Source organism: Lonchura striata, chromosome 36 (assembly GCF_050655825.1).
Source record: "Lonchura striata isolate lonStrDom1 chromosome 36, ASM5065582v1, whole genome shotgun sequence".
Taxonomy (NCBI): domain Eukaryota; kingdom Metazoa; phylum Chordata; class Aves; order Passeriformes; family Estrildidae; genus Lonchura; species Lonchura striata.
The window spans coordinates 11114368-11140101 of record NC_140738.1 but is presented as its reverse complement, the minus strand read 5'-3'; the positions used below and the strand labels follow the sequence as shown (position 1 = coordinate 11140101).

Genomic DNA, 25734 nt, shown 5'->3' with positions numbered 1-25734 from the left:
CTCCATTTTTTCCACTCCTGGCACAGCTATGAAGTGCCAACCTGCAGGTGGGAGCACACCTGATATCCTGCAGGATTCTCCTGTGGGCTGGAGCCCCACGGGGCAGCACCACCATGAACAATTTCTTTTCCCATTGCAGGAGTCTCCTTTGGTGTGGAAAAGACAGAAAGAAAGGAGAATTCCTGCCTTCCCCTCTCTCAGGGCTGCAGAAGTTCTCAAACTTCCTTCCTGCTGCTCCCATAGAGAGAATGCTGGCCTAGGGACTCTCTGCGGTTGGATATTGGGCATGGGAGGAGGGAGACACTTGGTTGTCCCTGTGGACACAAGAAATGGGCCAACATCCAGTCCCAAATATTCGTATGGGATTTGTCATCCTTCAGTGATTCCTTTTTAGTTTTGGAAAGCAGAGAAGAGGAGGAGAGGGCCTAGGAAAGGAGCAATCCTTCTGTAGCCCCTGCCAGGAGGGGACAGCCGGGGGGTCGGGCTCTGCTCCCAGGGAACAGGGAGAGGAGGAGAGGGAACGGCCTCAGGCTGGGCCAGGGCAGGCTCAGCTGGGACAGCAGCAGGAATTTCCCCATGGAAAGGGTGCTCAGGCCCTGGCAGGGGCTGCCCAGGGAGCTTTGGAGTGCCCATCCCTGCAGGTGTCCCCTGGAGGTGGCACTGAGTGCTCTGGGCTGGGGACAAGGTGGGCATGGGGCCCAGCTGGGACTCCCTGGGCTGGGAGGGCTTTTCCAGCCCCAGGGATCCTGGGGTTTGTGAGAGTTCTCCCAGCAGAAAGAAAAGCCAGTCCCGGAGAAAGGCCCTGCCCTGGAGCAGCAGAGGAGCAGCCCCGAGGCTGGGGGAGCCAGGAGCGGGCTCCAGGCACGGCTGCTCAGCCCTGAGCCCTGTGGGGCTGCCCAGCAGCAGCAGCAGCAGCAGCAGAGCCCCAGAGCTGCGCTGCTGCTGCGCTGCTGCTGCGCTGCTGCTGCGCTGCTTTGGGCTCTGCGGCTGCCCAGCCCCGTGCAGCTGCTGCCGCAGGGATGTGCCAGGAGCAGCACAGAGCTGCTGCTGCTGCCTCAGCTGGGGCTGCAGCGGGGGAACCCCTCCCGCCCGGCCCGGGGCTGCCGGAGGCAGGCAGGGCTGCAGGAACAGCCCCGGCCCGGCTCCCCGGCCACGGGCAGCGGCAGAGCGGGGCTCTGCTGCCTTCGCTGTGCTGGCGGCACAGCCCTGCTGCAAAGGGCTGCCCGGCACAGCTCTCTGCCAGCCGGGCTCAGCCTGAGCCTCCCGTTTGCCTGCAGAGAGCAGCGACAGCCCTGCCCCGCCGGCCCGGCCGGGAACTCTCCTGCTGCCGCCGGGGCTGAGCCCGCGCTGCTCGCGGGGCGCTCCGTGGCTCGGGCTGGGACAATCCATCGGCACCTCGGGGAGACAGGACATGGGATCCGGCACTCTGCTCTGGTGCCCTACAGACTTTATTAGAAACACACAGATTCTTCAATAAGAGGAACAGCGTGGGGACATTAGAATGCATTGCGATTAGAAGATAATGTATATTAATTTTTTATTTCATAACCGTAATAGAAATATACAATATATAATAACAAGAAATTATTTGCTAGTTTTACTTATTCCTTCAATTTTCTCTTTTCTATTCTTATTCTTATTGTTCTTCTTTTCCTACTCTTTACTATTCTACTTCTTCTTTGCTACTTCTATGTAGTTTTAAATTCTTTCTCCTATTCTTCTTCTTCTTCTTCTACATATTTTGAAATTCCTATTCCTAGTACACTTCTTCTTCTAAGTATTTCTAAATTCTTATGACTATATATCATCTACCTATTCTAAAATAAAAGTTCTATGTCTTGTCTTTTTAGTCTTCATCTTTGTCTTCTTCCTCTTTGCTGTCTTCCTCATCGTCTTCATCCTGTTTATCTTTGTCTTCTTCACAGTCTTCATCTTCTTCATCTGCTATGTCATCTTTGTCCTCTTTTTCTGTGTCATTGTCTTCATCTTTGTCTTTGTCTTCTTTGCCGTTGTCCTGGAGCGGTTTGTGCTCAGAGTCCGTTCCAGGAGCCTCTGCTTTGTGCCCCAGAAATGGTTGCTGCACCTTCCAGCCCGGGGCCGGGTGTGTGCGGGGCAGGGATGGGGCAGCTTTGGGCTCTTTGGGTGGGCATTTTCCAAGCCCCACTGCCCAGGCCTTCGTGGCTCTGCCTGGTTGGGTTTTGCTTGGCTTGCTTGGCCCATCCAAAGGCTTTTCTCTTCCCTGCCTTGGAGGAGCTGCAGCAGCAATCTCTGAGCCCCTCGAGCCGAACTGGACAGCTGCTGCTCCGACACAGAGGAGCGGGACTTGCAGGAGAAGTCATCTTCATATTCTTCCTGTTCTTCACCTTCCTTCTCCTCATCTTCTTCACCTTTCTCTGTGTCTCTTTCGCTCCTCAGAGCGTGGCCTGAGGCAGGGACAGCGGAACAGCCCCCGCAGTGCCCGCAGCGCCCGCCTGAAGCGGGAGGGACGTTTCCTGGGGGCAGCCGGCTGCCCGCGGAGGGCCTGGGCTCCCAGCCGGGCAGGCCGGGGGCTGGGGGGGCTGTGCGGGGCAGGCGCCGGCCCTCGGCTGCACGGCTCCTGTGCCGGGCGCTCAGCCCAGGCCTCCCGAGGGACGGGCACTGCGAGCCCCTCTGACACAAAAACTTTCCACTTGTCCACATTCTTTTCTTTCTCCTGTTCTGGGGGCAGCTCCAGGAGGCTCACATTGTCCCACTCGTCATCCTCTGGGCACAAGGGCTTGGCCAAGATCACATGCTTGGGCCAGTTCTCCTGCACGAGCCCCGTGTTGCTGTCGTTTTCCCAGTTGGAGAGTCCTGAGGGTCTGCTGCCATTCCCTCTGGAAACGTTTTGGCCAACGTATTCTCCCCAGTCTGAAATTTCTGCATAGCTGACGACATCTCCTCCGGACAGCACTTGCTCAATGCATTCTTCCCAGTCCGAGGGGTCTTGGGAGCTGCTGACTTCTCCCTGGGACAGGTCTTGGTCCAAATATTTTTCCCAGTCAAAGTGTTGGTGGTAACTCGTGACTTCCCCGTGGGGCAGATCATCCTCCATGCATTCTTCACAGTAGGATGCTTCCTGGGACAGCTCAGGGTCTCCAAGCAGGAAAGGCTCCAGGTCATGCAAGAACTGCCAACTTTTGTTTTCCTCATCGGAGCCATCCATCCTCTCCTGCACTGCCAGCCCTGACCACACTGCTGCCTCCTCAGCAGCTCCGGACGGGGCAGCAGCTCCCGGCTCGGCCTCCATGGGACTGCCTGGGGCAGGAGAGGCGCTGGGCAGGGCAGGGGCTGCCTCTGCTGCCACCTCTGTGCCCACGGGGCTGGCAGAGCTGGGCCCCTCTGGGGGAAGAGCCGTGCTGTCCTCGGGACTAAGCTTGATGGCCGCTTCCACTTTGGACTGCCCCTCAGCAATCAGACTGTACCCTGAAGAGAGCATGATGTCCTTGACTGCAGGGGACAGCTTCTCCTCTCTCGTGCTGTCCTCTTCAGAGACCTCAATGTCCTCTTCCACTGGGGACAGCTCCTGGTCACTCATACTGTCCTCGGGAATGTTCTTGATGTCTTCTTCCACTGAGGACAGCTCCTGGTCACTCTCACTGTCCTCTGGAATGTTCTCGATGTCTTCTTCCACTGAGGACAGCTTCTGGTCACTCATGCTGTCCTCTGGAATGTTCTCTATGTCTTCTTCCACTGAGGACAGCTCCTGGTCACTCTCACTGTCCTCTGGAATGTTCTCGATGGCCTCTTCCACTGAGGACAGCTCCTGGTCACTTGTGCTCTCTTCTGGAGCAACCTCGATGTCTTCTTCCACTGAGGACAGCTCCTGGTCACTTGTGCCATCCTCTGGAGCAACCTCGATGGCCTCTTCCACAGAGGACAGCTCCTGATCACTTGTGCTGTCCTCTGGAATGTTCTCAATGGCCTCTTCCACTGGGGACAACTCCTCGGCACTTGTACCATCCTTTGGAAAAATCTTGATGGTTTTTTCCCCTGAGGACAGCTCCTGGTCACTTGTGCTGTCCTCTGGAATGTTCTCGAGGGCCTCTTCCACGGAGGACAGCTCTGGGTCACTTGTGCTGTCCCATGGAATATCTTCAATTGCCTCTTCCACAGAGGACAGCTCTGGGTCACTTGTGCTGTCCCATGCAAAATCATCACTTGCCTCTTCCACTAAGGACAGCTCCTTGTCTCTTGTGCTGTCCTCTGGAATGTTGTTGATGGCCTCTTCCACGGAGGACAGCTCTTGCTCATTTCTGCTGTCCTCTGGAACAACCTCGACGTCCTCTTCCACTGAGGACAGCTCCTTCTCTCTTGTGCTGTCCTCTGGAATGCCCTCAAGGGACTCTTTCACTGGGGACAGCTCCTGGTCACTTGTGCTGTCCCATGGGATGTCCTCAATTGCCTCTTCCACTGAGGACAGCTCTGGGTCAGTGTTGCTGTCCCCTGGAGGGAGCTCGATGGCCTCTTCGACCTGGGACAGCTCCTCGTCACTGGATGAGGAACAAGTCTGGGTGTTCTTCTCCTCCTTCACTGAGCCCAGTGGGTTCTCCAAAGAACTGGAGCTGACATCGTCCTCCCAAGGGAGCAGCTCTTGGTTTCCCAAATCTTCCCCTTGGGACAGGAGAGGCTCAGAGGGCTCCTCGTCCTCCTCAGCAGCTCCAGCCGGGGCAGCAGCTGCCGGCTCAGCCTCCGTGGGACTCTGCAGGGAAGGAGAGGCGCTGGTCAGGGCAGGCACTGCCTCTGCTGCCACCTCTGTGCCCGCGGGGCTGGCAGAGCTGGGCCCCTCTGGGGGACAAGGCTGAGGCTCCTCGTCCCTCACTGGGCACAAGGGTCTGTCCCAGATCTCAGAGCTGATGTGGTGTCCCCATTGGGACAGCTCCTGCCTGCTCACATCTTCCCCCCTTTGGGACAGCTCACTCACATCATCCCACTGGGGCAGCTCTTGGGCTGCAGCGTCTGGTCCTTGGCACAGCTCCCTGCCACTGCTGTCTCCCACTTGGGACAATTCCAGCTCTCTCCTGTCTTCCCATTGGGACATGTGGGAGTGTACACCTTGTCCCCATGCTGAGAGGTCTTGGTACCTCTCACCTTCCCTCTGGGAATGCTCTTGGGCATCATCCCCTTGGGAATCCTCTGGGACACACAGATCTCTCTGCAGGGACAGCTCGTGGCACCTCTCGTCTTCTCCCCATCCCATCTCCTACCGCCCACTCACATTTATTTCCTACTGGGAAATCTCTTGGGTTGTCACACATTCTTCCCTCTCCCACCCCTCTTGGTACATCTCACTGTCCTCCTCCCACTGGGACAGCTCCTGAGCTCTGATGGTTTCTTCCCCTTCAATGAGCTCTTGGTGTGTTCCCCCTCTGGACTGGGAAACTTCCCAAACTCCCACACGTACCTGGCCTTGGTACAGATCTTGGCTGCACCAGGCTCCATGCTGGGACACTTCTTGGTCTCCTGGACCTCCTCTCTGGCGGGTCTCTTCCACATCTTTCCTCTGGGAAACCTCTCGGTCCATTTTCACGAAGAGCCTCTCCTCCTCCTCAGTCTGTGACAGTGGCAGGACTGAGCTGCCCACTGCCCCTGACCACAGCTCACTGGTGGCTTCCAGCCAGCTGGGCAAGGTGCTGTGGGACCGGGAGGTGGAGTTGGCTTTGTCCTCGTCGCTGTCTCTGTCTGTCGCTGTCGGCCGCTGTCGCTGTCGGCGTCTGGCGCAGACAGAGCCAGGGAGCTGCGTCCTCCTCAGAGAGCGGCTCTCCTGGGACTGGGCACCCCAGGGCTCTGCGCCCCTTGGAGACCCTCAGCCCGGGCGGGGCTCCCTGATGTCACAAGGGTCTCTGGCCACCATCACATCCCACATCACAAAGGGCCGTGACACCATGTGCCGTGTCACAAAGGGCCACCCCCGGCACCCCAACAGCACTGGAGCAGACAGGAACCTGTTGCAGTTTATGTTTATTTCATTAAGTTATTGTTAAGTGGTACATTTTTTTGACTTCCCATGGTTTTACCTAGTTGTTTTTTTTCCTTATCTTGCACACTCCCTTTAAAGGTGTCCCTCAATTATTCCCCTCCCTTTGTCCCAGTCCCTTCCCTGCCTGTCCAGGCAACCCTGCCACTTTTTCCTGAATGTTCCCTGCCACTCAGCCCCTGGGCCACTCCCTGATTGAGATCCTGTCGTGGTTTGATGAGGAAAAAGAATTTTATTGGAAAGAAGAGGTCAGTTTGGATACTGACCACTTGAAGGTGGACACGCCTCTGTGAACAGAGAGGTGTTAAAAGCAGAATTCCCAGGAGAACTCTCTCTTTTTATTAATTATCTAGAGAGTGGGAACCGATTATGGTCCATGTTATGTCTCACTGTACTTTGTTCAAGTTAGGTGGTAAGATTCTGAATGTTTGAAAATGTCTTCATTTTAAATTTTGTGCGTATTTTTTTTTTCCTTTCTTTTTTTATTTTATAGTAGCATAATAGTAGTAGCTTAATAAAGTTTTTCCCTTGTTCTTAAGCTTCAGTCTGCTTTGATCTGTTCTCGACCACATTGTGATTACAACATAATGTAGAGTAATGTTTTTATTCCATAACTGTTATAGAAATATACAATATGTAATAAAAATAAATTAATTGCTAGTTTTCCTTATTCCTTCAATTTTCTCTTCACTTTTCTATTCTTATTCTTCTTATGGTTCTTTTCCTACTCTTTACTATTCTTCTTCTTCTTTGCTACTTCTATGTATTTTTATATTCTTATTCCTATTCCTATTCTTCTTCGACATATTTTGAAATTCTTATTCCTATTCCTATACTTTTTCTTCTGCATATATTGAAATTCCTATTCCTAGTACTCTTCTAAGTATTTCTAAATTCTTATTACTATACTTCTTCTATCTACTCTTAAATAATCATTCTATGTCTTGTCTTTTTAGTCTTCATCTTTGTCTTCTTCCTCTTTGCTGTCTTCATCTTCTTCATCCTATTTGTCTTCACCTTCTTCATTGTCTTCATCTTCTTCACAGTCTTCATCTTCTTCATCTGCTATGTCGTCTTTGCCCTCTTTTTCTGTGTCATTGTCTTCATCTTTGTCTTTGTCGTCTTTGCCATTGTCCTGGAGCGGTTTGTGCTGAGAGTCTGTTCCAGGAGCCTCTGCTTTGTGCCCCAGAAGTGGTTGCTGCACCTTCCAGCCCGGGGCCGGATGTGTGCGGGGCAGGGATGGGGGAGCTTTGGGTTCTTTGGGTGGGCATTTTCCAAGCCCCACTGCCCAGGCCTTCGTGGCTCTGCCTGGTTGGGTTTTGCTTGGCTTGCTTGGCCCATCCAAAGGCTTTTCTCTTCCCTGGCTTGGAGGAGCTGCAGCAGCAATCTCTGAGCCCCTCGAGCCGAACCGGACAGCTGCTGCTCCGACACAGAGGAGCGGGACTGGCAGGAGAAGTCATCTTCATATTCTTCCTGTTCTTCACCTTCCTTCCCCTCATCTTCTTCACCTTTCTCTGTGTCTCTTTCAGTCCTCAGAGCGTGGCCTGAGGCAGGGACAGCGGAACAGCCCCCGCAGCGCCCGCAGCGCCCGCCTGAAGCGGGAGGGACGTTTCCTGGGGGCAGCCGGCTGCCCGCGGAGGGCCTGGGCTCCCAGCCGGGCAGGCCGGGGGCTGGGGGGGCTGTGCGGGGCAGGCGCCGGCCCTCGGCTGCACGGCTCCTGTGCCGGGCACTCAGCCCAGGCCTCCCGAGGGACGGGCACTGCGAGCCCCTCTGACACACAAACTTTCCACTTGTCCACATTCTTTTCTTTGTCCTGTTCTGGGGGCAGCTCCAGGAGGCTCACATTGTCCCACTCGTCATCCTCTGGGTACAAGGGCTTGGCCAAGATCACATGCTTGGGCCAGTTCTCCTGCACGAGCCCCGTGTTGCTGTCGTTTTCCCAGTTGGAGAGTCCTGAGGGTCTGCTGCCATTCCCTCTGGAAACGTTTTGGCCAACGTATTCTTCCCAGTCTGAAATTTCTGCATAGCTGACGATATCTCCTCCGGACAGCACTTGCTCAATGCATTCTTCCCAGTCCGAGGGGTCTTGGGAGCTGCTGACTTCTCCCTGGGACAGGTCTTGGTCCAAATATTTTTCCCAGTCAAAGTGTTGGTGGTAACTCGTGACTTCCCCGTGGGGCAGATCATCCTCCATGCATTCTTCACTGTAGGACGCTTCCTGGGACAGCTCAGGGTCTCCAAGCAGGAAAGGCTCCAGGTCATGCAAGAATTGCCAACTTTTGTTTTCCTCATCGGAGCCGTCCATCCTCTCCTGCACTGCCAGCCCTGACCACACTGCTGCCTCCTCAGCAGCTCCGGACGGGGCAGCAGCTCCCGGCTCGGCCTCCATGGGACTGCCTGGGGCAGGGGAGGCGCTGGGCAGGGCAGGGGCTGCCTCTGCTGCCACCTCTGTGCCCACGGGGCTGGCAGAGCTGGGCCCCTCTGGGGGAAGAGCCGTGCTGTCCACGGGACTAAGCTTGATGGCCAATTCCACTTTGGACTGCCCCTCAGCAATCAGACTGTACCCTGAAGAGAGCATGATGTCCTTGACTGCAGGGGACAGCTTCTCCTCTCTCGTGCTGTCCTCTTCAGAGACCTCAATGTCCTCTTCCACTGGGGACAGCTCCTGGTCACTCATACTGTCCTCGGGAATGTTCTCGATGTCTTCTTCCACTGAGGACAGCTCCTGGTCACTCTCACTGTCCTCTGGAATGTTCTCGATGTCTTCTTCCACTGAGGACAGCTTCTGGTCACTCATGCTGTCCTCTGGAATGTTCTCTATGTCTTCTTCCACTGAGGACAGCTCCTGGTCACTCTCACTGTCCTCTGGAATGTTCTCGATGGCCTCTTCCACTGAGGACAGCTCCTGGTCACTTGTGCTCTCTTCTGGAGCAACCTCGATGTCTTCTTCCACTGAGGACAGCTCCTGGTCACTTGTGCCATCCTCTGGAGCAACCTCGATGGCCTCTTCCACAGAGGACAGCTCCTGATCACTTGTGCTGTCCTCTGGAATGTTCTCAATGGCCTCTTCCACTGGGGACAACTCCTCGGCACTTGTACCATCCTTTGGAAAAATCTTGATGGTTTTTTCCCCTGAGGACAGCTCCTGGTCACTTGTGCTGTCCTCTGGAATGTTCTCGAGGGCCTCTTCCACGGAGGACAGCTCTGGGTCACTTGTGCTGTCCCATGGAATATCTTCAATTGCCTCTTCCACAGAGGACAGCTCTGGGTCACTTGTGCTGTCCCATGCAAAATCATCACTTGCCTCTTCCACTAAGGACAGCTCCTTGTCTCTTGTGCTGTCCTCTGGAATGTTGTTGATGGCCTCTTCCACGGAGGACAGCTCTTGCTCATTTCTGCTGTCCTCTGGAACAACCTCAACGTCCTCTTCCACTGAGGACAGCTCCTTCTCTCTTGTGCTGTCCTCTGGAATGCCCTCAAGGGACTCTTTCACTGGGGACAGCTCCTGGTCACTTGTGCTGTCCCATGGGATGTCCTCAATTGCCTCTTCCACTGAGGACAGCTCTGGGTCAGTGTTGCTGTCCCCTGGAGGGAGCTCGATGGCCTCTTCGACCTGGGACAGCTCCTCGTCACTGGATGAGGAACAAGTCTGGGTGTTCTTCTCCTCCTTCACTGAGCCCAGTGGGTTCTCCAAAGAACTGGAGCTGACATCGTCCTCCCAAGGGAGCAGCTCTTGGTTTCCCAAATCTTCCCCTTGGGACAGGAGAGGCTCAGAGGGCTCCTCGTCCTCCTCAGCAGCTCCAGCCGGGGCAGCAGCTGCCGGCTCGGCCTCCGTGGGACTCTGCAGGGAAGGAGAGGCGCTGGTCAGGGCAGGCACTGCCTCTGCTGCCACCTCTGTGCCCACGGGGCTGGCAGAGCTGGGCCCCTCTGGGGGACAAGGCTGAGGCTCCTCGTCCCTCACTGGGCACAAGGGTCTGTCCCAGATCTCAGAGCTGATGTTGTGTCCCCATTGGGACAGCTCCTGCCTGCTCACATCTTCCTCCCTTTGGGACAGCTTTCGCTCACTCACATTGTCCCACCGGGGCAGCTCTTGGGCTGCAGCGTCTGGTCCTTGGCACAGCTCCCTGCCACTGCTGTCTCTCACTTGGGACAATTCCAGCTCTCTCCTGTCTTCCCATTGGGACATGTGGGAGTGCACATCTTGTCCCCATGCTGAGAGGTCTTGGTACCTCTCACCTTCCCTCTGGGAATGCTCTTGGGCATCATCCCCTTGGGAATCCTCTGGGACACTCAGATCTCTCTGCAGGGACAGCTCGTGGCACCTCTCGTCTTCTCCCCATCCCATCTCCTGCCGCCCATTCACATCTATTCCCCACTGGGAAATCTCTTGGGTTGTCACACATTCTTCCCTCTCCCACCCCTCTTGGTACATCTCACTGTCCTCCTCCCACTGGGACAGATCCTGAGCTCTGATGGTTTCTTCCCCTTCATTGAGCTCTTGGTGTGTCCCCCCTCTGGACTGGGAAACTTCCCAAACTCCCACACGTACCTGGCCTTGGTACAGCTCTTGGCTGCTCCTGGCTCCATGCTGGGACACTTCTTGGTCTCCTGGAACTTCTCTCTGGTGGGTCTCATTCACATCTTCTCTCCGGGAAAGTTCACGGTCCATCTCAGCGAAGGGCCTCTGCTCCTCCTCAGTCTGTGACAGTGGCAGGACTGAGCTGCCCAATGCCCCTGACCACGGCTCGCTGGTGGCTTCCAGCCAGCTGGGCAAGGTGCTGTGGGACTGGGAGGTGGAGTTGGCTTTGTCCTCGTCGCTGTCTCTGTCTGTCGCGGTCGGCCGCTGTCGCTGTCGGCGTCTGGCGCAGACAGAGCCAGGGAGCTGCGTCCTCCTCAGAGAGCGGCTCTTCTGGGACTGGGCACCCCAGGGCTCTGCGCCCCTTGGAGACCCTCAGCCCGGGCAGGGCTCCCTGATGTCACAAGGGTCTCCGGCCACCATCATGGCCCACATCACAAAGGGCCATGACACCATGTTCCTTGTTTTAAAGAGCCAGCCCCGGCACCCCAACGGCACTGGAGCATAGGGGAACCTGTTGCAGTTTATGTTTATTTCATTAAGTCATTGTTAACTGGTTCATTCTGTTATCCCGCAACGTTTCCCTCAAGTAATTTTTTTTCCCCAACGTTGTACACTCCCTTTTATACCTTCGCTCAAGTTATTCCCCTCCCTTTGTCCCAGTCCCTTCCCTGCCTTTCCAGGCAACTCTGCCACTTTATCCTGACTGTTCCCTGCCACTCAGCCCCTTAGCCAACCCCTGATTGGAACCCCCACTTGGAAATCTCCTAATCCAGGTTGCCCCATTGTCCCCTGTGCCTTTCCCGATCCTGATGGTCCCACAGTGTTGATATAATCCTCTCACTCCTGCCCTGAGGATTCCCTGTTTCTTTGCTGTTTGTGCCCACCGCCTGACGTGGATCTGAGCAAAACCCCTCGCAAACGAGGGTGAGTGGCTCTTTTTTATCCCGCTCTCTGCACCTCGAATAAACTTTCCCCATGGGAGCTGAAGGAAAAGAGGCTCCTCCTTCCTCCTTTGCCTGGTCCCTGCCGTGGCTGTAACAGCGTGCAGGGCAGAGCTTGCAGCTCTGCAGGTTCAGCTGTGGGCAAAGCCCAGTCCCCGGCTGTTGGCCGGTCCCGTCGTGGCTGCCGGAGCGCACAGAGCCAGCCCGGGTTCCGGGGGCTCGGGCAGGAGCTGGCCGGGAGCATCCCCGGAGCGGTGTCCTGGCGGGCCCTGCTGTGCCCCGAGCCCTGCGAGGCTTTGGCCCCGCTGGCCCACGGCAGCCCGGCCCCGCAGTGCCGAGCCCTGGCCGTGCGGGCTGCGCTGCCCAGGGCACGAGGAATTGGCCGCACGGCCGTGCCGGGGGCTCGTGGGCAGCGGCTCCAGGAGCCGCGGCAGCCCGGGGAGCAGGGGTGTCCCTCAGGGCTGTGCCCGGGCCCCGGGGCTCGGCCCTGCCCGCAGCAGCGGCACCCGGGGGCAGCGAGCGCGGCCTCGGCGGCCGGGCAGGGCACGGGCAGCCGAGCGGGGCAGGGGCAGCCCCGAGGCCAGGGCCGTGCCCGGGCACCGGGCCGAGCTGGAGAAGCGGCACCGCCAGAGCCTCCTGCGCTGCCGCGGGGCCGGGGCCCGGCCGCTGCCCCCGGCCCGGGGCAGGGCCCGAGGCGGCGGCTCCTGCGGCTCTCCCCTCGCCCCTGCGGCGCCAGGGCACAGCGGCCGGGCCGGGGCTCGCTCCCTGCTGCCGGCCGGGCGCTGCCGAGGGCTCCCCGCCCGCCGGGGCCGGGGCCGGGCGCTGAGGGAGCGGCGCCGCCATCGCTGCCGCCCTCAGGGGCTCTGAGGGGAGCGCGGCTCCCGCCAGCCCCGCTCCGCCCGCACGGGCAGCGCAAACCTGGAGCACAAAGACACACGGCGCTGCCATTGTGTCCGTGCCCTTCCAATGCACCCGCACAGCGGCCCCGGGGCTGCGCTCGGCCGCGGCAGCAGCGCTCCAGGCCCGAGCTCTGTGGGATGTGACACTAAACCCACAGGCTTCAGTCTTCTTGGGAGAGAGAAATGAATGTTTCGGTCTCCTTGGGATAGAAAACCGCTTTTGATTGCACTGTTCTGTCGTACACTGGTTTGAAAAGACATCATAAATACTAAACTGGCATAATTAGAGGTCCCTGAGGGTAAAAAGTAGTAAACAAGTAGTTAGCAACATCTCTAGTAATAAAAGATTCAATAAAAGAAAAAGCTAGGCTATCAAAAATTTTCAGAGTCTTGTCACCTGTTGCTCTTGTCTTTTACAATGTTTAAATTTGTTTCCTGTGATCTTTTTTATTTTGGGCACACTGCAGCAAAATTGAGCAGCATCAGGGAAAAACCCACAGCTGGGTCCAAGGCTTCAGAATGGTTGTGGAACTCCTGGAGGACTCGCACGCTTCAGCCGTGCACAAAAGCTCCTCTCCTTTCCGAGGCTGCACGGCAGCACACGGGGAGTAAAATCAAAGTTCTTCCTGATTTCCTACACTTGTCCTCCGTCATTTATCCAGCACCTTCTCCAAGTGCAGGGAGTGAGAGGAAACAGATCACGTGTGGTTCTGGATAATCTGTTTTCTTGTTGCTTCTCTTTGGACTGCCACTTGTTGCTTTTGAGGGTTCCTCGCTGCTGTCCCCCGTTCCTCCCCCGGCCCCCCGGGACCCTCCGGCTAGCTGTCCCCTCCAGGGCCGGGGTTTTCCGCGGTCCCGCTGCCCTGGGCTTACCAGGCAGCGTCTGGGTTAGCACGGTCTAAGCTGCGGCGTTGCCTCAGTCGCCGCTAGGATTCGAGATAAAGAGACCAAGAGAGACCAATGGTATGCTTGTCCAGAGAGATTATATTGCCTGAACGGTAGCAGGGACCAAAGGCCCCGGGCTATTGCCCAGATACGGTTTTATACAGCAAAATTAAGAGATAAGGTCTAAACAATAGAGACAGTGTTCAGCTAAGGCACATCAGAACCACCCCAGAGGCCAGGTCCAATGGGAACTGCTCAGGGGTGGGGAGAAGGGGGTTTACAGAGGAATGCTGAAGCGGGACTTTCCCGAATGTTGTGGTTTGACACGGAAAGAGAATTTTTTCCGGAAGGAAGAGGTCAATTTAGATATTGACCAATTGAAAGTAGGCACGCCTCTGAGAACACAGAGGGGTTGAAAGCAGAATTCCCAGGGGAACTCGCTCTCTTTGGTTCCGGTCAGTGTGCAGTGCAAACCTCCCCTGCCCAGCCACGAGCTGGGCGGGGGAGGTGAAGCCCCATGGCCTGATGGAGGTAACTCCGAAGGGTGGAGGGACTGGAACCGGGCTGGCCCCTGCAGATGGAAGGGTGGAAGAAATCTGGGAGGTCTCTGTTCCCCCCTGCCCAGAGTTTCTCTCCCGAGAGGATGAGAGAAAAGAGACAGCGGCAGTCAGCGGAGGGGGGGAAGCTGCAAGGTGCCCAGTTGTGTGGGAGTTGCTGGATGTCCGGGCATCGGGCCATCCCTGGGAGTTCGGACTTTCAACCCTTCCTTGAGAAATGAAAGCTTGTGAATTTTTCCTTCCCCTCCTCGGTTTGAAAGAGAGGAAGAGGGACACCTTGGACCCTGGGATGTTGGAAGGAGGAATTCTGGATGGGAGGGGGACAAGGAGTGGCTTTTGGCTGGACTTTTCCGTGTTAGCCACAACCTGAACCAATCTTCTCCTCTGAGAGAGACTGTGTTTTGGGAGGATGCCAGTGGTCAAGAGACCTGCTTCAGCTGGGAAAAAGACAAAACTGGAGTGAACAGAGAAAAAGTTAGGGGGTTTGTGGTGGCGCCTCCTAGTCCTGGAAAGGAAAGAGAAGAGAAGAAGATCTCTGTTCTTGAGCCCTCGGCCCCAGGGGAAAATGGGGGGGACTGTGGTCCCAAACAATGAAAACTGAACTGTTGTTTTTCTCCCCTCTTGGCAGGGCATCCTTGAAAGGAAAAATCCTAAAAGCAGTCTGTCCATCCATGCATTAGTGGTGAGAGCACTGTGCATGGAAAGGAGAAGGGTCACCATGGCAAACTTTTTCTCCGGGTGGTGCCATGTGTGACATGGAAGCACAGGATGTGGACCTGTGTTTCTTGGGGGAGTCTGTGGCACAGGAGAGACTCTGTTCCCTCGATAGACTGAGTATCGGTTGTTTGGAGGGTGGAAACCTGATTGGGGTCCAGATTGTGTCTCACTGTGGTTTGTTGGAGTTGGGTGGTGGGGGAAGGAATGTTTTGCAAGGTTTTCATTTGATCTTTGTGTGGTTTTTTTTCCCGTTCTTTAGTTTTCTCTTTTCTTTAGTAGTAGTAGTTTAATAAAGTTTTTTTCTATTATTAAGCTTGGGCCTGCTTTGCTCTATTCTAGATTCCACTTCACACCATTCAAGGGAGGGATCACATTTTCATGGGGGCACTGGCATTGTGCCAGTGTCAAACCATAACATCTGCCCACAGAGCTCCTGAGCCGCCGGCGGCCGCAGCCCCTCCCTGTGGCCTCGGGCCCAGCCAGGACACCCCCCCGGCTCTATCCCCACGCTGATTTTGGGGGGATTGAGTGTCCCCCAGCCCTGCTGTCACTCTGCCCCTGCCCCCTGCTCCCAGTGTTCCCAGTAAAGCTTCCCAGTTAAACCCAGCCCAGTTCATGGGGGCACTGGGGAGGGACTTGGGGGGACCCCACGGCGGGGCCGGCCCTGGGCAGGGAGGGCGGGTCCAGGTGGGGAACACTGCCTGCTGCGGGTCTGCCCGGCAACTGGTGAGTCATCAGCCCCGCTCTCGCTGATTGGCTGACTCTTCTCCACCGCGTTCTCTCATTGGCTGAGGAGAGGCCCGGCAGTGCAGAGAAGGAACAGGAGAGATCCCGCCCCGAGCACCGGCACGGGGACAACAGACCCGGCCTGGGCACAGGGAGGGAATTTATTACCAACCAAACCACGGCAGCACCAGGAGAAGGGAAAGAAATCCCTCCAGCACCTTCCCCCACCCAACGGGGATCACCCACAACAGGGTTATCCACCATGGAGAGACGGGGACATACGATTTAGACCAAAGCCAATTTTATTGCGTCTACCAGGTGTTTATACAGGGATTGACTTGTATGGGGCTTATAGAGGGCTCTGTTTTTGGTAACAATTTCCCATTGGGTACACATTCTTCATGACATCACATCACCTGGTAACACTGAGCTCTTCCCTCACTCTCTTCCCTCACTCCAAGCTCTTTCCTCACTCAGGGCACTCACAGGGCTTCCCTTAGTGGTGCCTCCGTTGGTGTGTGGTCAAGGCTGAGCTCTGTGAGAAGCTCTTCCCACACTTCCCACACTCGTAGGGCCTCTCCCCGGTGTGGATGCGCTGGTGCATGGTGAGGTGGCAGTTTCGCTTGAAGCCCTTCCCGCAGTCGGGGCAGCGGTAGGGCCTCTCCTCTGTGTGAATCCGCTCATGTAGGAGGACACTGGAGCTGGTCTGAAACCTCTTCCCACACTGGGGACACTCGTAGGGCCTCTCCCCAGTGTGGATCCGCTGGTGTGTTCTCAGGGCAGAGCTCCACCCAAAGCTCTTCCCACATTCCAAGCACTCATAGGGCCGTTCCCCAGTGTGGATCACCTGGTGCTCGATCAGGCCAGACATGTGTATGAAACTCTTCTGACACTTCCCACACTCGTAGGGCCTCTCTCCAGTGTGGATGCGCCGGTGCATAGTGAGGTTGGAGTTTTGCTTGAAGCCCTTCCCACAGTCGGGGCAGCGGTAGGGCGTCTCCTCTGTGTGAATCCGCTCATGTACGAGGAGATTGGCAGTGGTCCTAAACCTCTTCCCACACGCCCCACACTCGTAGGGCCTCTCCCCAGTGTGGATCCTCTGATGACAGACCAGTCTGGAGCTCCGGCTGAAATCCTTCCCACATTCCAAGCACTTGTGGGGCTTCTCCCTGCCATGAGGCTTCTCCACCAGCTCCGAGCTCCGCCTGGATCTCCGCCCGCCTTCCTGGCTCAGGGGGGCTCTTTCCTCCCTGCAGCTCCCTGGGCTGGGTTTGCAGCTCCTCCTCCTGCAGCATCTCCGGGGCTTTTCCTCCTCCATCAGGCACGCCCTGGTAATGTCAAATCCTGGTTTGGGGAAAAAACAAGAGGAGAGCATCTTGGACTGGAGGTTCCTCCTTGCCCAAGGAGGAAGTTATTGGGAATCTTGTGTCTATAAGAAACCCCAGGGAAAGCAAGGTTTCTTAAGACACAAAACACCAAGATTCAGCCCAAAAATCCTGCAAACTTCAAGACACAGAACAAAAACTCCCTAAACATCACAGCTCAGGAAAAACCTCCTCCAAAACATAAAGATTCAGCTGCCACATAAAACCAAAGCACCAACATTTAGCCCAAGAAAGCTCAGAAACACCAAGATTCACCCCATGAAAATCGTGGATCCACTTCCACAGTCACCTGCTGCATGTGGGGGGAGCAGCACTCCTGGGCTGGGGGGAGGCTGCAGACACAGGGAGGGGTGGAACCTTCTGCTGCTTCCTCTTTCTGCTCCTCCTCCTCCTCCTGTGTCTCTGCTCTTCCACACACTCCTCTTGCTCCTGCTATTCCTCCTTCTCCTGCACAATCCCACTCTCTCCTGCCACCTGCACCGTTCCTCAAGCCACTGTTCCTCAAGCCTGCTTCTCCTTCCCTTCTCCTCCTGCCCCCAGGCCCAGCACCCACTGCCGGCTCCCTCTTCCCCCCACACCCACAGCATCCCAGCGCAGGGGGCAGGGATGGAGCTGGGGCAGGTCGGGCTGGGGCAGCGCTGGGCTCTCGGCCGCTCCCGCCCGCACTCGGTCCCCACTGCAGCCGCTCCCGCCAGGACAGCGCGGGGGGGCCCGGCCTTGGCGCTGCCCCACTCCCACCTCCCCAAATTCCCCTCGCGGGGCCATGGGGCCGAGGGGGGGCGCAGGTGGGTCCAGGTGGGGAACGCGGGGAGCTGCGAGTCTGCCTGGCAACTGGTGAGTCATCAGCGCCGCGGGCTCTGATTGGCTGAGCTCGGCCCGAGCCCTGGGGCTGCAGCACAGAGGGGACACCCTGCTCCAGGGGGGATGTCCCACAAACGGGGGACCCCATGGAAGGAACCACAGGAAAGTGTCTTTACAAACAGATGCTGTGAATCTCCTCGGAGATACGGCCAGGAACCTGTACATAAGGAAATGACAGGAGACACCATCAGTTTCAGAAAATGTTATCAATTGATGACACAAACTGCTGCTCAGCCAAGGTCCTGCACAATTCACGAACTTCCAGAAGAACAACAACAAAGACTTAACAGAGCCATAAATATAATTTCCTATATAATAGCAGGGAACATATCAAGGTGGGTATGTAGTAGGTGGACTGAGAAGTCTGTAGCTCTCAAGAACTTCAGCCAGTGGGGAAAGCAGAGGGAGATGTGGCCAGGAAAGTTCAGATGAAAAAGAGACTGTGTCCTCCAACAATTGGAGAGATCCCATGGGGAATGTCCCATGGCCTCTCCCAGTTTTAAGAATGAAATTACTTTCACAGGACTCCTCTGTCTGCTTTGTGGACAGAATTCTCTGCTGATGTCTATTTTTCCACACACCCTGGGGTTCATCCCGAATTCCTTCCACCCTCCGGGGCGGCGGGCAGGGAGTGCAGCTGAAGGTGCCTCACCCACTTTGGGTGATCGGCTCCCTTGGCTGGCGGCAGCACCGGGGATTGATTGGGGACCCGGGAGTGACCAGGAGACAGACGAGTGACACATCAGGGGGGTCTGTGGAGAGTCAGCAGGGAGAGAACACTGAAAATCTCATCAGTGAGTGCCCTGGGATCCTCGGGGAGTGAACATGGCAGGGTACCCATGGAGGGGAGAAAAGGGAAAGCCAGGGAGGGGTCCTGGCCAAAGGGGTGATGATCCCAAAATGTCTCTGAAGGGTCTCTTGGGAGAATGTTGAGGTAGTTTACACATTCCCCCAGAGGTAATTAAGGACATGGACACCCAGGGAGGCAACAAGGGAAGTGGAGAAGGGATTTGGACAACAGGGGATGGATGGTGTTGGTGTGCTGGGAAGGGATTGGGTGAAGGAGAGTGCAGCAATATTGTTCAGGCAAGAAGCAGCAGGAGGAATCTGTGTGGTAAGAAAAAGGATGATGAAAAAGAGAAGGAAGAGAAAAATACTCAGGATTGTTTTGTTTTCCAGCACTGTTTTATCCTCACAATTTGCCAGCTGATCCAGATCCTTTCCATCCCCGGTTTCCAGGAGAGGAAAAGCAGGAGGTCAGGATGCCAGGGGTTTCTCTGCGGTGGCAGCGGCAGCACCGGGCGCAGAGGTGCGGCACCGGGAGCACGGGCTGGGGCCTGTGGGGAGCTGCGGGGCCGGGCCGGGGCTGTGGGGCAGCCGGGGCTCAGCGCCGGGCGCTGCCTGACCCCACCAGCCCCGGGCAGGGCCGGCAGTGGCCCCCGGCCCCCAGGAGGCTGCGGGACGCCCCGGCCGCTGCCCGGCCCCGGGGAGCTGCCGGCCCTGCCCGCCGGGGGGGCCGCCTTTGGACACTGCGGCAGGACAGGCACCGGCTCTGCCACACGGGCTGGGCAGGGACCCTGAGCACAACGGGGAAACACAAAGGAACAGCTGGGAAATGCAGAGTGCACATGGAAGGATCAGGATTTGCTGTTCAGGATTTGCTTTGGGTCCCTGCAGAAAGGAAAGGTTTTGCAGAAAGCTCAGCAGCTCTCAGAGGATGAGCACCCACAGGCAGTGACCAGGGCTGCAGGAGTGGCACAAGAAGGCCCTGCAGCACTTGGGCACAAAGGCACAGCAGCTGAAGGCAAGAAGGGATGAGCAAAAGGCCAAGCTGAAGGCAAAGGCCATGGCAGAGTTCCCACAGCCCCTGAGGGATCAACCCCAGGGCCCAAGGGGGCCCCAGCACCCAGGGCATGACGGGGTCGGCCACAAGCACCTGGCAGAGGCATTGCCCTCCTGGCCAGGGCAGAGCCCACCCAAACAGCCCCTGGGAAGGAGTCAGGGCTCCAGCTGCAGCCCACAAGGACACTGCAAGCACAGACAGCAGCACCCTCAGCAGGAGCAAGTCCACCCCTGCATGGACATGGATTGGCAGGGCTCTCTGAGCTCCCATCCCACCGGGGACCCACCACACTGGAGCCCTGGAGAACATTCAGGCTGGGTCTGCATCCAGAGGAGGCCTCTCCTGATGGACACAGGGGCCTCTCCATCCACTCGGAATCTTACACCTAAGGAGGGAAAATTGTAAAGGAATGTTTTCATTATTAAGGGAATAGATGCGAAAGCTGAGCTGGTATCATTTGTTTAATCACTATTAGGAGCTGTGAGGGATAGGTTTGAAATAAACTAATTTATTTCTCTTCCTACTGTCATTTTTATGAACCAGGAAGGAATTTGATGGTGGCATTTTAATATTGTAAAAGGTGATACAGAGGCTACTGCTGCTGTACCTTTGTGTCAAATGTCTGGCAAGGCCTGTGCTGAAGGGAACCCAGAGGTGTGGGCAGCCCCAGGGGGAAAATTCGATGTGGAGCCTCTCCAAACTACTTGGAAGCAACCAGGACAAGTGGTGTCTAAAAGCAACACCCTGTTCCAGGGGAGGGAAGGAAGGGCTCAGCCTGATATGGAGTCCCTGCTAAAGGCAGGGCTCTTGGAGCCAGGGATGTCTCCCTACAGCACTCCTATCCTGCCAGTCAGGGAATCAGATGGCTCCAATGAGGAGGACAAGGAGAAGTGGCAGACAAAGCCCCTGTGAAATAGCTCAATTTGCAATCTAAAAAATACCTTTTGAGTATCTGAAAAAGAAGTGCTAATGATGCAGAAAGAGGTTAAATATTTGGTAAACACTGGGACTGAAGATTCCGGGTAGATTGACCCAGAGAGAGTCTGGGCAATCTCAGAAGTAACATTTCCCAGGACCAAAAAGGAGCTGAGACAATACTGAGGATTAACAGGGAATTACACAGCCTGGATTGAGGATTCTCTTCCCAGCCAGGACATTGTAGGAATTTTTAACATCACACAGCCTCCATGCTGTGGTATGGACAGGAGAAAGTGAGCAAAACTTGGGAAAATGAAGAACCAAAAATATTGATGTCTCAGCTGGGGCTCCTCCAGACTCAGAAAAGAAATTGGAATTGCAGGTGAATGTTCAACAGGGCCATGCCAAAGGAATTCTTGGGCCAAAATGTTTCACCCAGTGGCCAAAGTGGCCTCATTGTCTGCAGAATTGTGCAGCCACAGGTTCACCGGGAACCGAGGCCCAAAACCTGATGACAACAGGATCTCCAACTGTTCCAGTCTGCCATCAAGTTCAAGCTTTGATAACCAAAAGAGCCTCGCAATGGATGAGCAGTGCTCGGTTATTACAGTGTGAAACTTGTTCAGTGGCACAGGAGGATTCAGAACTGAGCACAGGGGAAGGGTTTAACCCAGCCTCCTGTTTGAACAGCCCACAGAGGGGCTGGGAAGAAACCCAGCACTGCATTCAAGTGACACAGCTCCAGACCCAGCCTGGGGGAGATTCAGGAGACATTGCCTGGCCTCAGGCAGAAAATGTCTTTGTGGATGGCTCTTCAAGGGCAGCAGAAGGGAAAAGAGTTCCAAGACACGCTGTTATTGAGGAAAGGGAATCAGACAAAGCGCAGGTTACCCCCCATGGTCAGCTCAACCAGCACAGCTGTGTGTGCTTGTAAGAGCCTGGCACTGAAATGCCCTGAGCAGGAAGGCTTCAATATCTTCTGGTGACACCATCTCACCTAACAGTGGGGCAAAAGCAATTCTGATTGCTCAGCAACCACTGGATCACTTATTAAGGTATTTTTATAAGACATAATTCCAATAAAAGGGATTGTGGAAGAAACAGACTCAGAGAGCAGAATTCATTTTACAGGAAAGATCCTCCAGGGGCTTATGGCAGCTTTAGGAATACAGTGGGACCTCCGTACCCCTGGCACCCCCAGAGCTCAGGCTGGGTACAAAGAATGAATGGGGAAAGAAAGAAACACCTTTGGAAGCTGGGGATAGAAACCAAGATGCCATGGGGACGGCTTTTGCCATTGGCTTGGGCAAGAAGAAGGGCCAGACCCAAGGCAGATATTCAATTATTTCCCTTGCAATTGATCTTGGGAATTCCTTACCCTGGGAATTCTCCACCTAGTGCAGGGTGGAGATAAGGGATGCACATTTAAAGCAGTCTGTGGCCAGAATCCTGTCTCTGGTGCAATCTCTCCCCCAGGAAGCTGGGCTGGCACAGAGCCTGCCTTGGCACTTTGCTGCTGCCAACATCCAAGCAGGACATGGGCTCTGCCTAAGGAGTGCAAAGCAGCACCACTGGTGGCCAAGTGGCGTGGCCCATGCCAAGGGGCCCCGAGGCCAGAAACAGCCGCCAGCACAGCTGAACACGGGGGGACCCCTCAGCCTGGGCTCCAGGTCTCTGCAGCCCCGGAGATTTGCACTTCCCGCCTGCAGCAGGAGGATGGGAGGCCCCCCTGAGCCTGCACTGAAGGCAGCGCAGCAGCAGCCAGGGCTCCACAGCGGGGCAAGGCCCTGGGCCTGCCCACACCTCCTCTGCTGAAATCCTCGGCCTGGCCACCCTCCTTGGGCAGCTCCAGCCACCGGGGCCAGCCCTTGCTGCCACTGCTGCAGCTTCAGTGCTCGCTGGGCCTGCACTGCCACAGCTGCTGGGGACACACCGGGACAATTCCACTCTGGCTCTCACTCACACTCACACACTGCTCTGCCTGCCAGTGCATCCATGGAAAATAGACCAGCTCATAGACTTGAGCATGGTTAACCTTTGATTTCTCTACTCAGGCTTGCTTTGCCTTGGCCTTGGGGAAAGAAATGTTAAAGCTTTTGTTAAGGGATGTTACACCACTCAGTGGAGATGAGTTTAACATCTCAACACACTGGGAATGGCCCAAAAGACACCCACAAAGATAACGACCAGCAGCAAAACATCAACCCCAGCAGCAAACAGCAACCAACACCTACCCCAGACACTGCCCCCGGCAGGGCTGCAGACACCTGGTCTGCAAAAGGCTGAGAAGGAAATCCAGCACTTCCCACCTCATTAACAGCACAAACCAAGAAATCCGGGTCCAACAGGAAACCAAATACTAAAAACTGCACAACTTGAAACTACAAAACATTAAACCACTATGTTTAGACTGGGTCAGACTGTATCAAGTTTGGGAAAATTCGAGTAAAACCCACGTGTCATGGAACAATTTTCTCGGCACACCCGGGCTGTGTGGGGATGGAGTGATTTCTGTTGCACATCCTGGCCAGAATCAAGGAATGCCTTGACTCTAACATTAAACATATTGGTGGAGTTTTTCTTTTTCCTGCAGTTCCAGTGCAAAGTTTAGAGCATTAGAGTATTTTCGGAAATAATCCCACTTCTATTGCCAGTTATGTTTGGGTCAGAGATGTGAGAATGAACTTTTACTCTGAGGAGAAGTAGAAAAACCTGAATTGCCTTGGAATTTTTTGTGTATGTTTCTGTAAGAGATACCAAAATTTTGGTCTGGGTTTGTCAACATTCACCTTTAGGCTGCACTTTGCAAAACTAGAAGAGATTTAAAGGTGACCCTTTAAGTCACAAACACTAAATGGACTATTTGAAGGAAAAAAAAAAAGCAGCAGGTTGTGGGGGGGGGGCATAAGTGAGGCTGCTGAAGGCCTCTCTGGAAGACAATCTCCTTTCCAGGCAGCCAGGAGGAGCTTTAGAAATGCAAATTAACACTGCCAGGGTAAAGTGGAGACAATGTACCTGGCTCTTCTTGCCTGAGGCAGGAAGTGGCTGATTCCCTCTGCCCCTCACCCCAAGCTCTGCCTGCTTGCACAGATGGAACCTGCACAGCTGAAGGCAGAGCCCATGCTGAGGATCTCTGACTCTGCAACAGAAACGGCTGAAGCTGCAAAGGGAAACAGCAAATGGAGAATGTTGGGAAAACTTCCTAAAATAAGGGGGGGATCATCCCTCTGCCCACTCCAACATCTGCTGTCCCTGTCTGTGCTGTACAGGGTGTATCAGAGCACTGGGGATTTTGCTATAACAAGTTCAGGGAAATCAGTTGGAATTCAAGTATTTGATGATGGAATAAGAAAAAAATGGTCAATTGATGCAACCCGAGCTTGCAGGAACACCCTAAAATAGGGTAAAGTATTGAATGGCCACCAGAACAAATCCTACAACACCATGGACCAGCCCCTGGGAACCCAAACCAATTCATATCAGGAGACAGATAACCCATTTATCATTTCAATGGCATTATTAAATTATAAGCTGTCCTCCAAATAAGAACAAACCAGACAGCTCCAGCTCCTGACTTTCCTGCCGACCAAGGCACTGAAATGAGGAACACAACATTTCACCAGGGAATGGGATCAGATTATTTGTGAGCAGAAAAAACAGGATTTTGGGGAAAATTAAATGGCTCAAACTGCTGCTGGTAAAGAGATCACAAAGGAAAAGTGGTAAAAAAAGCTAAGAAAAGAAATAGGGATAGCAGTTTATGTATTGGTCCAAACATGGAAAGGATGGGAATGGGACACGGTTTCGTGGCTCCCTGGCACACCAAGGATTAAAGGAATGCTGCTTCTCCTCTTCTGTGCTGCAGCAGCTCTCATCTTTTTACCATGCTCCCCACCTTGGCAGTGCAGCTCATCCAGCAGCTGAGCCAGGGCATGCAGGTGGCAGCCAGGCCTCCTGATCCACAAACAGCTACAAAAGGACAGGGAATGAGGGCACCGAGAATAATCCCAAAACCAAAGAGGACCCGGGAAGAACAAAACAGAGTCAAGGAGTGAATCTGCCTGGAGATAGGGCCAGGCACTTGTAGATAAGGGGAGAAACCATCAGTTCCAATAAATGTTACAAGTTGACCCAGACAGCTGCTCAAAGTCCCGCTACATTCCCGAACCTCGAGAAGAACAAAGACTTAACAGAGCCATGAATATCGGCTGTTCTACAAAAGGAGGGTGCACATTAACGAGGACAGGCTCCAGGCACATCGGGAAGTCGGAACCTTCCAAGGAACTCAGCCGGTGGGCAAAGGCAGAGGGAGATACGGCCGGGAAAATGAGGATAAAAAGGAGGCTGCGGGCTACAGCCACGGCAGAGAGCGCACGGCAAATGCCCCACGGCCTCTGCCCCTGCTCGGCAATAAAGTCACTTTGACAGGACTCCTCGCTCTCCGCCGGGCACACGAACCTCCGGCGACGGGAATTTCCCCGCCCGCTCCCGGCCGCGGGGCAGCCCCTCTGTCCTACCCACAGCAGCCGGGCCGAGCCAGCGCTGCTCCGGCAGCGGCTCCTGCCCGGCCCCGGCGGGAAGGAGACCGCGGGCAGCCGCTCCCGCAGCGCCCTCAGCCCGGGGCCGGCACGGGCCGGACACGGCACCGGCGAGCCGCCGGAGCCCCCTGCCGCCCCCTCCGCCCGCAGCCGGCCCCGAGCCCCCGCAGAGCCCAGCGCGGCTCCCACCTGCGCCGGGGCCGCCTCCGAGCTCCGCCGCCGCCGCCTCACCGCGCTCCGGCCGCTGCCGCCGCTGCCGGGCCCGCACAGCCGCTCGGCCAATGGCGGCGCTGCGCGGCCACGGCCGCCCTCAGCCCGCCGCCGGGGCCGCGCCGCGCCCCGCTCCCACCAATCAGCGCGCCGCAACCGCGACTGACGGCACCGGCGGCCAATGGCAGCGAGCTCGGGGCGGGCTCTGCGCACGGCCCCGCCTCGCCCCGCGCTCTCAGCGCCCCCGGGCTGCGTGAGGGGAAAGCCGGAGATGAGGAACAGCCCCGGCACGGGCCCGGCCCGAGCCGGGATTGAGCTGCCCACACAAACAAACTTCTCCGCGCCTCCCGCCACGGCTTTCCCGGCCCTGCGCCTCCCGTGCCTCCGCCTCTGCGGGAAGCCCAGGAGCCTCACTTCTCCTGCCCCTCGTTAGCGCATCAGTGCTTTGCTTTGATTTCCCCCGAAAAGGGAAACCTGCCCGAAGCCCTGTGGGTGGGTGGGGCAGGGGAGAGATTTCTGTCAGAAAACTCCAAAGACTCGGAGCAGGAGAAGGAGAAGTCAGTGCAGAGCCTTAAATGCAGCTTTCCCCACGCCTCCCTGCTCCCAGCTGCACCTCCTCCCCCGGCAGGGCAGGAGACAGGGAATGGGGCCATGCTCAGCTCATCCCCCGGGGCTTCTCC

At 55.9% G+C, this 25734-nt stretch overlaps 2 protein-coding genes across 2 annotated transcripts in view; one reads left to right on the top strand and one right to left on the bottom strand.

The window, feature by feature from the left end:
• The window catches only part of LOC146764156 (uncharacterized), a 138654-nt gene that overhangs the window by 55725 nt on the left and 57195 nt on the right, over positions 1 to 25734 (top strand). The window lies entirely within an intron of this gene.
• LOC146764157 (uncharacterized) lies at positions 15587 to 25124 on the bottom strand. Its single transcript, XM_085565627.1, has 2 exons — positions 25034 to 25124; positions 15587 to 16643 (listed from the first exon to the last, which is right to left on the bottom strand). Exon 2 carries the CDS (start codon positions 16615 to 16617, stop codon positions 15796 to 15798), a length of 822 nt encoding a protein of 273 aa, XP_085421753.1. The 5' UTR covers positions 16618 to 16643; positions 25034 to 25124; the 3' UTR covers positions 15587 to 15795.

What these genes read in the sequence shown, in the direction of transcription:
- LOC146764157 (XM_085565627.1), bottom strand. Translation starts at nt 16,617, where the DNA reads ATGGAGGAGGAAAAGCCCCGGAGATGCTGCAGGAGGAGGAGCTGCAAA.